At 38.2% G+C, this 14,285-nt stretch overlaps 1 protein-coding gene across 3 annotated transcripts in view; it reads left to right on the top strand.

Moving 5' to 3' along the window:
- Nucleotides 1-14,285, top strand: part of ADAMTS2 (ADAM metallopeptidase with thrombospondin type 1 motif 2) — a 300,115-nt gene that overhangs the window by 275,960 nt on the left and 9,870 nt on the right. For all 3 annotated transcript variants that reach the window (XR_010067127.1, XM_063292232.1, XM_063292231.1), the window contains exons 15-18: nt 4,072-4,152; nt 8,150-8,313; nt 8,848-9,004; nt 11,857-11,989. Coding sequence is in view for 2 of the 3 variants with exons in the window: in XM_063292232.1 (XP_063148302.1) it covers nt 4,072-4,152; nt 8,150-8,313; nt 8,848-9,004; nt 11,857-11,989 (535 nt within the window). In the remaining variant the exon portion in view is untranslated. The remainder of the gene's footprint in view (nt 1-4,071; nt 4,153-8,149; nt 8,314-8,847; nt 9,005-11,856; nt 11,990-14,285) is intronic.

Raw genomic sequence — 14,285 nt, forward strand, 5'->3', positions numbered from 1 at the left:
TCTGTCCCCTTTCAGCCCTACCTGTGGCTGCTGTCCTTCCATTTTGACCACTGCTGCAACTCATCTAAAGAGGCTTTAGAGGGAAGCGGATAAGCGTTGCATTCAGGCCACCACTGGCCTTGCTGAAGTACTTGCCTGTCTTGATACCTTGTCCTTAAAACCAGAGTGGCCCATGTCAGACAGATGCAGGATTTAAGCTTAGTGGGCTATGTCAGACAGATGCAGGCTTTAAGGTTAGTCTTTCTAAACTAGAACAGGTTATTGTCTGACTTAACAAAATCTTTCCACTTTGCATTACGTTTGTTTGCCAGAGATGGTGAAGAATCTTGTCAAAGAACTAAGTCCTCCAAGTTGGACAATAGCCAAAAGGCAGAATAGAACAAATAAGCTGAGATAAATGTATAAAAGGTCATTTTAAAAGGAAAAATATCAGCTTTCTTCCCCTATCCATCCGTGCATGTGCAGAAATAAAGATTAGTGAGCACTTAAAATAGATGAAATGACTAAGGCTGTTCAGTGATCTTGATTTGAAAAGGAAAAGTCAATTAGGAGCAAGCAGGGATGTGCACACTACAGCTTCTGGCACCTTCTTGTCTTTAAAGAATTGCCAACAGATGTGATGTGGGCACCAACATGGACTCTGAATCACCTTTTCTCTTTTGAATCTTGTTCACAGCCAGCTCCAATAAAGTGTCCAGTATTCACAATTATTAGTTTCCTACTACTATTCTTCCAAGGAATGCAAGATGATTTCTATGGAACTATCCCATTTTATTTTTACAACAGCCTTATGATTAGGTTGGACTGAATTGTATGTTATACATTTGCACCTTATCTCTCTTTTTACTCTCTTGTTCAGTTTACCTACATCATCAGTATGCCATGCTTTACAAAGAGGAGAAGGGGGAAACCAGTTATCAAAGGAAACGAAGCCAGAATGCTATTTGTTGTTGTTTATTCGTTCAGTCACTTCTGACTCTTCGTGACTTCATGGACCAGCCCACGCCAGAGCTTCCTGTCGGTCGTCAACACCCAAAGCTCCCCCAGGGATGAGTCCATCACCTCTAGAATATCATCTATCCATCTTGCCCTTGGTTGGCCCCTCTTCCTTTTGCCTTCCACTCTTCCTAGCATCAGCATCTTCTCTGGGGTGTCCTGTCTTCTCATTATGTGGCCAAAGTATTTCAGTTTTGCCTTTAATATCATTCCCTCCAGTGAGCAGTCTGGCTTTATTTCCTGGAGGATGGACTGGTTTGATCTTCTTGCAGTCCAAGGCACTCTCAGAATTTTCCTCCAACACCACAGTTCAAAAGCATCGATCTTCCTTCTCTCAGCCTTCCTTATGGTCCAGCTCTCGCAGCCATATGTTACTACGGGGAATACCATTGCTTTAAGTATGCGGACCTTTGTTGTCAGTGTGATGTCTCTGCTCTTAACTATTTTATCGAGATTTGTCATTGCTCTTCTCCCAAGGATTAAACGTCTTCTGATTTTCTGACTGCAGTCAGCATCTGCAGTAATCTTCGCACCTAGAAATACAAAGTCTTTCACTGCTTCTACATTTTCTTCCTCTATTTGCCAGTTATCAATCAAGCTGCTTGCCATAATCTTGGTTTTTTTGAGGTTTAGCTGCAAACCAGCTTTTGCACTTTCTTCTTTCACCTTGATCATAAGGCTCCTCAGTTTCTCTTCGCTTTCAGCCATCAAAGTGGTACCATCTGCATATCTGAGATTGTTAATGCTTCTTCCAGCAATTTAACCCCAGCCTTGGATTCCTCAAGCCCAGCTGGTCGCATGATGTGTTCTGCGTACAAGTTGAATAGGTAGGGTGAGAGTATACAACCCTGCCGTACTCCTTTCCCAATCTTAAACCAGTCTGTTGTTCCCTGGTCTGTTCTTACTGTTGCTACTTGGTCGTTACACAGATTCTTCAGGAGGCATACAAGATGACTTGGTATCCCCATAAGATATTTTGGAACTTGCCACAATTTGTTATGGTCCACACAGTCAAAGGCTTTAGAATAGTCAATAAAACAGAAATAGATTTTTTTCTGAAACTCCCTGGTTTTTTCCATTATCCATCGGATATTGGCAATTTGGTCCCTAGTTCCTCTGCCTTTTCTAAACCCAGCTTGTGTATCTGGCAATTCTCGCTCCATGAATTGCTAAGTCTACCTTGCGGGATCTTGAGCATTATCTTACTGGCATGTGAAATGAGTGCCATTGTTCGATAGTTTGAACATTCTTTAGTGTTTCCCTGTTTTGGTATGGAGATATAAGTTGATTTTTTCCAGTCTGATGGCCATTCTTGTGTTTTCCAAATTTGCTGGCATATAGCATGCATTACCTTGACAGCATCATCTCGCAAGATTTTGAACAGTTCAGCTGGGATGCCGTCATCTCCTGCTGCCTTGTTATTAGCAATGCTTCTTAAGGCCCATTCAACCTCACTCTTCAGGATGTCTGGCTCTAGCTCACTGACCACACCATCAAAGCTATCCCCGATACTGTTATCCTTCCTATACAGGTCTTCTGCATATTCTTGCCACCTTTTCTTGATCTCTTCTTCTTCTGTTAGGTCCTTGCCATCTTTGTTTTTGATCATACCCATTTTGGCCTGGAATTTACCTCTGATGTTTCTAATTTTCTGGAAGAGGTCTCTTGTCCTTCCTATTCTATTGTCTTCTTCCACTTCCACGCATTGCTTGTTTAAAAATAATTCCTTATCTCTTCTGGCTAACCTCTGGAATTTTGCATTTAATTGGGCATATCTCCCCCTATCACTGTTGCCTTTTGCTTTCCTTCTTTCTTGGGCTACTTCTAGTGTCTCAGCAGACAGCCATTTTGCCTTCTTGGTTTTCTCTTTCTTTGGGATGTATTTTGTTGCCGCCTCCTGAACAATGCTGCCAACTTCTGTCCAGAGTTCTTCTGGGACCCTATCTACTAAGTCCAGTCCCTTAAATCTATTCTTCACCTCCACTGCATATTCCTTAGGAATATTAGTGAGCTCATATCTAGCTGATCTGTGGGTCTTCCTAATCTCTTTAGTCTGATCCTAAATTGTGCAATAAGAAGTTCATGATCTGAACTACAGTCAGCTCCAGGTCTTGTTTTCACCGACTGTATAGATGTCCGCCACCTTTGTCTGCAAAGGCTGTAGTCAATCTGATTTTGGTGTTGTCCATCTGGTGAAGTCCATGTATAAAGCCGTCTCTCAGGTTGTTGGAAGAGAGTGTTTGTTATGCAGAGTGAGTTGTCTTGGCAAAATGCTATCAGCCTATGTCCTGCTTCATTTTGTTCTCCCAGGCCATGCTTACCTGTAATTCCAGGTGTCATTTGACTGCCCACCTTAGCATTCCAAGAATGCTATTTAGTTAATTGAAATACAGTATCTCTATAATAAATACTAATGAAACACCATTTACATATTGTTTTTATAGTTCCATTATACTCTGTCCTATAGGGCTGTACAGTTAAAATGACATAGAAAAACTGAAGGGGGTTCAGAGGAGAGCTTCCAGGATGATCGGAGTTCAGAAAGCTAAACCTTTTGGTTGAAAGAGCTGCAGCTGTTTAGCTGCCAAAGGAAAGACCAAGGGGGGGCATATGTCAAAAGCCTACAAATATCTAAAAAGCTGTCATCTGGAAATGTGTTGAAACTGGAAGTAGGACAAAGACCAGTGGGTTGAAATTAAGAAACTCAGGCTGTATATAAGAAATGTCTTGATGGTAAAAGTCATAAAGCAGTGGAAAAGTAGTGGGCTCCTCCATGCTGGAGGCTTTCAGGTGGACTCTGGATGACTACCTGTCAGGGATGATTTAGTGGATTCCAGCATTGAGTAGCAGAAAGGACTGGGTGATCCATAAAGTCCTTTTCAAATATATTTTATTGCTTTTATTCTTACTGTTTTAATTTTTAAGAGTATCTTGTATTTTAAAGTGTTGTAAGCTCACATGGGAAAATGTGGTCTTGAGGGGAAGCATCTATGTTAATGGTTCAGGGCCTGGCCTTTTTTGTTTCCTCCTTTGCTTATAACAGTAATTGTTATTAGTTTTAATGCTTTCTTACAGGTTATCTTAGGATGTTTGACATTCCAGCTGGTGCAAGGCATTTGCTTATACAAGAATCTGACGCCACAGTTCATAATCTTGGTATGTATTCCATCATATAAGCAAAATACATTCATCTTTTGCTTGTGGATTTGCTTTTCCTGACTAGCTGAAATATTGTTCTGGTTCTAAAAGACATTTTAATTGAAGCAAGGACCTTTTTGTAGGAGTAAAATAGCATTAATACAATGATTGAGAAGCTGGGAAGAGCAATCTTAATCTCTGTTAAGGCTGAAACCCATATTAAGGTTTCTTCAAATAAACATATGAGGCTGTCTATACTAAATTAGACAAGTGGTCCATCTAGCCTAATTTTATGTGCTGTGATTGATCAGGTCCTCCACAGTGCTGGCAAGATAGGATCTTTTTCTTGTAAGAGATACTAAGGGCCAGGACTTAAGCATGTCTTACATGTTCTACCATCATGTTGTGGATCATCTCCAAAGTTAAGATGTTGCCATGCATTTAGAAGCAGTGGGCAACACAGTTTTCCTCATGCAAACTAGTAGCAAATATGTGTAGCTCAGTGTTGGCATGTTGCATTCATTGCTGAAATTCTCTGAGTTTGTTTGGTTTTGGAATGAAGTTGTTTCTATATGTCTGCAACCCCAAACCCATGCTTGGAGAACTCCAACATGTAACATTTTACATTGTATTTTCTTAATCAATGAAATCTAGAAATGTGTTTGTTTCCAGCCAGATCCTTTTGTTGTTGTTGGTGGTGGTGGTGAAGTAAGTTCTGTTGTACAGAGTGGAATTTATAGAAATAAAACCTCTACACAAGTGTATAGAAATTTTAAAATTCACAGATTCTATTTGGATCATAATTTGAATTTTACAGCACTAAGTAACTTGGTACCTTTCTTTCAAACCGTATGTTTAACTTACATAAACCTTGCTTTCAAAAATAAGCACCTATAGTCACTTGGAGTCGGGCAGCATATACATTTAACAAACAAACGAACAAATGAATAAATAATCTGTATGCCATTTTTACTCAATATAATTGTGTGAACAATTTCCATGTTTGCTGCAGAGCCCACATTTCCTGTGAATTAGATTCACCAGATGTGCTTTTGCTAACATCTCCAGCATCAACTATCTTGGTCCATCCTGTTCCCAATTCTAAGCCAGATGTATCAAGAACGTTCAATCAAGCAAAGTTTCAATAATAATTGAAGCTCTCAATCTTTACAGTTCAGTGGATCAATAAGAGGCATTGTCTTGTAGACTGTAATTAATTAGAAGCAGATTCATGTCCACTGACCTAGTAACTTTTCTATGAATCATCCAAGCTTTGTTTTAAGAGATGCTTCTTGTAAATTGCTGTTCTGTGCAACTGTCTGGGATTAATAATGTTCATTGCATAGACATATTCCTTACGCTAGGGAAACTGTTTCTGAAAAAGCATGAGTAAGATATAAACCTTCTGCTTTTATAAATCTGATGAACGTATGGATGCTGACAACACTTCACAAATGAATCCTGAAGCAATGGGGAAGGAAGGCAGTAAGTGTATGAGGTTGTCATGTCTGAATTTATTATTTTGAAAGATAAAATATTCCTTACATGTTTTAATGTAGAAATGAGCCAGGAAACGTAGCAGTGACAAGTAGGGAGATATAAAGACTGCAGCTGAGGTTGTATTTGAAAAGAGCGAAGATGAGTGTACAGTATAAAATCCTAGTGTTCAAAGAGGCCTAATGCAATCAAATCAACTGCATGGAGGAAAGATTTATCTTATTTAACATCTGTACTCTTAGGTCATTGATTCTATTTGCTGATTTCTCTCTTTGAAATTGAACTTTTTTCCTTTATCAAATCAACCAATAATGGAGCCTACAGACTTGGTCCCATACAACTGTAATCAGTTTACAGCTAATTAGCCAAGAATAGTAGCCAGTTTGAAACTCATTAAACTACAGTTTGGGGGAGGTGGGAGGAATACAAACATCAATCTCTGCCTCCACCACCACCACCCTTCACAGATTTTGCTCTGTCCCTTCTCTATAAAATTCCATTCTGGCCTTTTTCTATAAAATTCCCTCTTCAATGGAATTTTAGCAATAAAAATAACAATAAAGAAGACTGCAGAAAGCCATAGGTTTTCCATACAGATGGAAGATTATGTTGCCTAGATAGATAGATAGATAGATAGATAGATAGATAGATAGATAGATAGATAGATAGATAGATCGATAGATCGATAGATCGATAGATCGACAGACAGACAGACAGACAGACAGACAGACAGACAGACAGACAGACAGACAGACAGACAGACAGACAGACAGACAGACATCATTCAATTGTGTCTGATTCCCAGAGACTCCCTGGACAGATCCCTGCAGTTTTCTTGGCAAGGTTTTTCAGAAGTGGTTTGCCATTGCCTCCTTCCCAGGGCTGAGAGAAAGTAACTGGCCCAAGGTCACCCAGCTGGCTTTGTGCTCAAGGCAGTACTGGAACTCACAGTCTCCTGTGAGACTTCTAGCCTTAACCACTACACCAAACTGGCTCTCCAGGACCCCTATATAGTTTTGTAAATTAGGAAGAACCATTGTATAATAAAGCTTTATTTGGGGGGCATCCTTAGAATATCCTAGCAATTTGGGCAGGGGAGATGGCAGGAAGCTTGGGAGGGCAAGGAGAATCTGTCATGTCCCTATTAGGTTCCAAGAAAGCACATCAAGCCTTGAACTGTTGTCTGTGATGAATTATGATATAATTCATAGTCTGCCAATGCTTAGCATCACATAGTACACTGCCTTGAGATGTTTGACAATTAGGCAGCCTGATAAATCTAACAAATTAAAAAATAAATCCCCATTCTGCCACAACTCTGGGAAGGGCGTTGGGAACTACAGCTATTCTTTTTTCAAAGCAGAGAAAGAGGAATGCAAACAATTTCTGTTACAGAAAGAGGATGATCTTTTCTTCTGGTTTGGACTCTGTACAATGAGAAAGGGAAACACTTTTCCCAGTGCACAGAGAGAAAAGTATAGAAATTGATGCAGGAGGACAGTGGAATGGGCATGGCTTCATAGGTTAGGTGGTAGGATGGAATGGGGCCTTCAGCAACCTGGATCCAGCCTTAGGACCGGACAGTTCTCAGTTCCACCTTAGATGAGAAACAAAGATTTCCCAGTTCTTTATTTTGGGGTGAAGTAGTGACTAGATATGACATTTTGGTAGTTTTTAAGCAAATTGTATTTTGTTAGTGCAAGTATACCTTGTTTTATTGCACTTCACTTTCTTGGGCTCCGCAGATACTGCATTTTTTTACAAGACTCTCCACCAGCAAAAAGATTATGACTCACTGAAGGCTCACATGATGATTAGCATTTTTAGCAATGAAGTATTTTTTAATTAAGGTATACAGATTGTTCTTTTTAGACATAATGCTATTGTACACTTAGAAGACCACAGCAGCCTTTCTCAATGTTTTGACCCTGGAGGAACCCTTGAAATATTTTTCAGGCCTCAGGGAACCCCTGCACATTCAGGCTCAAATATAGGCCAGAAGTTACAACATTATTATATTTGTTTCATGTGTAGGCCTATGTATATGCATTAACAGTGTTCTTAAACTAAAAATAAAGAAGGAAACTTACCTCTTTAATGTGAAGTTGCCTGAATTTGAAATAATTTTTAAAATAAATTGTGATCTCCCAGGGAGCCCCTAGTGACCTCTCACAGAACCCTCGGGTTCCAGGGAACCCTGGTTGAGAAACCCTGGACTAGAGTATAACTTTTATATGCACTGGGAAACCAGAAAATTTGTTTTATTGTGATACTCACTTTATTGCAGTGATCTAGAACTGAACCCGCAATATCTCCAAGGTATGTCTGTACTAAAATGTGTATAGAAACTACCCCTTTTCTGGTGATATTTTTGATCAATTCTCCAAGTAAAATAAATAAAGCAAGCAGACACATCTGTGACTTCTAGTTTCTTTACTCCCCAGAAAATTAAAAAGGAGAAGGGGGGGGGGAACCCTCCTGACATCTCTTGAGTTCGTATTTCTCAATTTGTTTTTAGCGATCAAGAACAGAGAGACAGGGAAATATATTTTAAATGAAAACAACTATGTGCCAGACTCCAAAACATTCATCCACATGGGTGCAGAATGGGAATATCGGAACGATGAGGACAGGGAAATGGTACAAACGATGGGCCCTTTACATCACAGCATCACCATTCTGGTAAGTTACTTGAAGATGAGTGTGGCTATGCCACAGTGAGTCATGCACCCCATATTCGATAAATTGTTTTCATTAAGTCAGTGTTTCTCAACCTTGGCGACTTTAAGATGTGTGGACTTCAACTCCCGGAATTCCCCAGCCAGCCATGCTGAGGTTAGGATGGGGAATGGAGGTGAAGTCCAGAAGTCTTAAAGTTGCCAGGGTTGAGAAACACTGTATTAAGGAATCAATTATAAGGATGAAAGCCAAATCTAGTTTGTGCTCCCCAACTATATATGTTGCCTCTTTTCTTCATGAAAGCTCCAGGGATATGGATTTCCCTTTCTTTCAGAAAACAAGACTGGGGGTCATGTGGGGGAAAGTGGTTGGCAGTGGAGAAATGAAGAGACTGCCAGGACCATGGACCTGGAACAAGGCTGGAGAATCACAGAAGCCACACTCCTGTTATCTTGGTTGAAATCTGGTTTTAAAGTGATTTTAAAGTGATGTTAAAAATAATCTTCCTGAAAATATATACATTATTTGTCTAACTAGGTAATTCCTCATGGTAATGGGAAGATTTCGTTGACATACAAATTTATGATCCATGAAGATTCTTTAAATGTAGATGATAACAATGTCTTGAAAGATTCTATACCATATGAATGGGCTCTGAAAAAATGGTCACAGTGCTCAAAACCTTGTGGAGGAGGTAAAGATGCCGATGACTGCATTGACTTTTCTGACTGTTATAAAAAACTGTGTTTCTAATTATGTTCTTAAATGTGCTTAATGATTTAATAATGGCTTATAGCTGAATATGAGACAGGAATTCATGAATTTGAAATGATTTAACAGGCTTACCTGTAATTTTTTATCTGTGGTAGTTCATTCACTCAGTGCAGCACATTTGATTTTCTAAACAATCATCAATCAGTATTTGTGAGTCTATCCAAAGTGTAATGATTTCTTAATCACTAGACGTTAACATCTTCAGTTACATTTTAATAGGGAAAATTTTGAATAACATGAAAAATCATAGGTAGAAAAAGACAATCCATGGAAAGTATTTATTGCTGTCTATTATTCACAACATTCTGCACATCAGAAAATGGATAGTAGATAAAAGAGTAACCAGGATGAAATAAATGAATGAGAGGAAACAAAATGCTGTGGTATAAAATTTTCACTGGAGAATGCACCTTGCATTAATTAATATGTGTTGCAATTTTGAATGTTTCTCTAAAAACAAACAACCTGCATATTACCAGTTATGTATTGGTTCAGTCTACTATAGTTGTGGACATCTATAGTAGACTGAACCAATACATAACTGGTAATATGCAGGTTGTTTGATTTTAGAGAAACATGCAAAATTGCAACACATATTAATTCAGTTCCCAGCTTCCAAAATTCTACCTGCTCCGAAATTTGGAATCCATCTCAAACATTCACCATTCTTGCTGTCTTTAACTATACTGTATGCCTGTGGCAGAACTGCTGAGCTGTAGGAAGGAAGGCTGGAGGTCTTAAACCTCATCTCCCATTCTATTCTAAATCTTCACCCCTGACCACCACCTCCTGGTTTTTGCTATAGGCTTGATAGTTTTTGCTGCCACCACCTTTCTTCCAGAGAGTACTTATCTGGCGTCCTCTCCTTAACCCTGGTGTGTCGAAGAGATAGGGCTTTTATACCCTGTGCTGCCTGACTGTGATTGAAGAGTGAAAAATACAAAACTTGAAATAATTTCTATATTGCTGCCTCCTTGTTCATATGCCAACTTAGAAGGATATGACTAGAAATTTAAGTCCTTTGTTCTCCTGTTGGGAGACAGGCCAGAGATCAATAAAATCAAACTTTATTTTAAAAAAGAGAGAGAGAGAGAGGATGAACTATAAAAATAATTTCTAAATTTAAATATAAAAATACAAACATTCAGTACTGAAGGAAAATGGTTATAGAGCTGTTCAAGTTATTGGAAAATGGCAGATTTAAAAAAGAAAATTTATAAAAGATGCAATGCTCCTGGCAGACCACAAGATGCCACCAATCTGCTACAAATGAGTGTTCTGCCAGGATATTTAGAAAGATTATTGGAGAAAGATTTGGATTAATTATTACAGATCAGGAAAGATATAAAAAATAGGTTATTTCCTAATGCACAACGTGAGGATATGTATAAGAGGCTGAAGTACACACAATTACTTGAATAAAAGAAATTAAAAAATAGGCAACCGTTGTAAGACAGAAAACGAAATTAAGTGTAGTGCAAATTCTGGTCTAAACTTGTTACCTATTTCTTCGCAGCTAGATTTCTCTTGAAACAGATGTTCCCTTTGTCCCTATTGTCTGGACATTCCTCAGATTCTTTGTAAATTCAGACTTAATCAGAGGTTTTCCAAACTTAGCTCACAGATCGTCCTCTGTTTCTTCCTCTAGCTCTATGTTTGTCTTTTTTAAGAGGACTCAGTTTCTACCTCCAGAGTAGAGGCTGTGATATCTCTTGGTCTACATGACAAAAACCATGATTTGTCTGAAAATGTAGATTCTAAGTCTATAGTCTGCACAAGGATATGTTTATTTTGAATGTCTGTGTTCTTCTGGTTGGCAAAAATATTCCCAACATCATTCTCTGTATATCACATGAGGGGAATAAATATACTGTACTGGAATACCACAAATCTATGTCTCCATGACATTTCAGGCACTCACAGAATTTAACATTATGAATACAAAATGCAACCATAACACAGATGGGTTTACTGGATGTACAAATTAGTAGACCAGGCCAGACAGAATTTATGCTACTCTTAAAAAGTAAAGGTAAAATCCCTTAAACCAAGCTTGACTTTGGTAACTGCACAGACACATCCAAGTTGTTTTCTTAACAAATATATGAATTGCCACTGCCATCTTCCCACATGATTCTTCTGCTTCTCAGTCTTGCCTACAGCTGATGGCTGAATCTTAGTTAGTTTTTTTGAGATCAGCCAAGTGTAAGATTTTTGGGGTGCGGGGGGTGGCAGGCTGCCATTTTAGTCATTTTGTGATTATCCAGATTTTTGCAACCTGGCTCTGACAGCCCAAGTGAATTGATTCTTCCATATAATTGAAACCCGATGTTGCCTGACCTAGAGAGCTGAGCAAAGTCCTGGTTAGGTGGGAGAGGACCTTCTAGGAAGCCCAGGGCAGTTGACCACACTGAGAAGTCAAAAAGAAAAACCTCAATGAAAGAAGGCAATACCAAATTACAGGAATGTGTCTATGTAAGTTATCAAGAGTTGAGCTTGACTCCGATGAAATTTTACTTTACTTTTATATAGCTGAAGCTTGTTTATAAGCTAATAACAACTCTACATGCTTGCCTGAATTACTGAGAGATGGACAAACCTCTGAACCAGGCCCCCATGCAGCAGAAGAGAATTATGCTTTTATCTCTGGTTTAACTGGTATAAGGAGGTCACAAAATAGTGGCCAGGATATTTTCAGTAGGAGGAGAACAAAAATATTTGAATTATGTGAAAGTTCTTTGAAATGTTGAAGATAAAGGTTTTTTTCTTAAGGCTATCAATTTACAAAATATGGTTGTCGGAGGAAGAATGACCTTAAGATGATTCATCGCAGTTATTGTGAGTCCATCTCAAAGCCCAAGCCCATTCGTAGAGTGTGCAATCTCCAGGAATGTTCCCAGCCAATGTAAGTGTGTCTCTCTGAGTTTTCACTGCTATTAAATGCTCTTCTGCTAAAGCAGCATGGCTTTGTTTCAGATGACTTTGTCTTCACATTCTTCCCTTCCTATTGCTTTTTTGGGTCAGGGTTGCTCTATAGCCATACTTTTTAGAATGTTATCAGTTTAGAAATTACATAGTGAAATCATGAAATTAGCAACATTAAGATTTAAGTTTGAAAACCATGTAAATAAGGATGCCTCCTGATTGCAAAATAGATTTTGAAGAGGACAAACATTTCTTTAAAAAAATAGCCCACCTATCTTACTAAACATAATAGAAATAAGACATCATTGAACTTACATTTAAAAAAATTAAATAAATTGTTTTTCAGTTTTTCAAAAAATAGGTACAGGCCATTACTGAAGAAAATACCATTTGCTAATCCTAGTCTAAACAGCAACAGAACATGTAGCCTAACTTTTAGAAATGTTGGGTTGTTGAAGAAGGATGGGAAAATGAGTATTTTCTGTTTACAAAAACTTTAGACTGAAACATTTATGGTATTTTTAATTTGGATATTTACTTCTTCTAGTTTTAAACAGATATTTACATTCCATAGTTTCTATTAGCAGGTGCTGTAAAGATAGAGGACATGCCTTTGTTCTTAATCTAACTAGAGATTACCTATTTAAAAAGTGTATAAATAGGATTACCACTTTTTGGATTGAGAACATAATTCTCCTAGATTTTTGTAGATAAATCCAAGTGCATACTTGTGTGAGGATGCAGTCCATCTGCATTTTGTTGTTTTGAATAAAATGTGCTTTCCCATGGGAATGGGAATTTGTTTGTAAACATATTCTATACTACTTTAATGATACACAAATAATACTGATTTTGAGAGACAATTTGTTCATCTTCTAGTGAGTGTGCATTTACATTCAACTTAAGTAAAAGTGGACAATAAAAAGCATGACTGTAAAGATGGTCATTCTTTACAGTCTCTGTCAACTTTATCCCAAATCATTAGATTGCCAAACCTTAACTGCTGGTGCAACACAATGGCCCTGTTCAGATACAATGCCAAGCCACAATTTTTTAGAATTTTAATTTATCAAGACCAGAGAAGAAGCTTATATAGATACCGGTTGGTTTCCACATGGCTCCTCTACAAGAAGTTGAACTAGCCTTCATCTTTCCAAAGACATGGCTTGTTATTTGCTAATAAACTGGAATCATAAGCCAAGAAGAAATTGTGGTTTATAAGTCTGGCTCTGTAAGAGGGGAGCATACTGGGTATCCCAAATGTAGCTGTAATGCTAAACCAATCATAGGTAGAGGATTCTTAGCTTGCTTATCAGGAGGAGTCCAAGGGAGATCAAGTGATCAGCATGAACTGGCATACTTGCTCATTCTTGATAAGCCAGAATGTTACACATAGGTTGTTTAGCATCATGTCCCAACCAAATTAGTTGACGTGTCTGAGGTAATATTATAATACTGATCATTCCACCACCTGTTAGCTCACATCATTGGCTGTTAGCAGACCTTCAGTATGGTAAAGCAAACATACCTGAAAGGAAGGAGTATCTTAGAGCAGGTTTTATGTACATACATTAATTTGAAGGCCTTGAAATCATAGATGGCTCGGGAATGGTGTCTGCTGTATAATTCATTTGCTCTTCACGTTCCTCTGTTCACTGTGTCCTAGCTAAAAACTGAAAGGAACATCTAGGCATTTATTGGAAAGAAGAAGAAAAGTAGCAACTATTTAGTTCTGCCCTGATTTCAAAGAGGAATTTCTCCTTGGAGGGTGTTTCTATTTCACTTAGATCAGGGTCTAGCAACCTGAGCAAACTGTCCTCGAATGCATTTACAAAGCATCTTGAGCAATTCACTGCTGGGTAATGGAAACAGTGTTAGATGGAATACTGCAAAAGAGAAGAGTCCAGATGTTTGCAACATTTAAGTTTTTAATGTTTATATGATTATCACACACTCTGTTTCAATGGGGTTATTCACAGAACTCCTATTAAACCTTACAGAAAATATATTAAGAATATACTATGTAAACTTTTTCCTGATTTTTCAGGAAGCATCAAGGTGAATAGTCCATTCATTAACATAGTAAAGTACAAATGTAGAAGTAGTTAAACATTGTTCCTGAGAGAAATGGCTCTATTGCTTTAAAAGATTTACAGTGGTAGAACAAACTGTGCAGCTATGGCTTTCTTTCTCTTAGCTGACTATTGAATTGTTGGCAAAGCTAAAGTAGCAAATTTATTTCCAAGAATTATGCTGCTCCTGTGCCAGCGTCTGCT

This window comes from Candoia aspera, chromosome 2, assembly GCF_035149785.1.
Source record: "Candoia aspera isolate rCanAsp1 chromosome 2, rCanAsp1.hap2, whole genome shotgun sequence".
NCBI lineage: Eukaryota > Metazoa > Chordata > Lepidosauria > Squamata > Boidae > Candoia > Candoia aspera.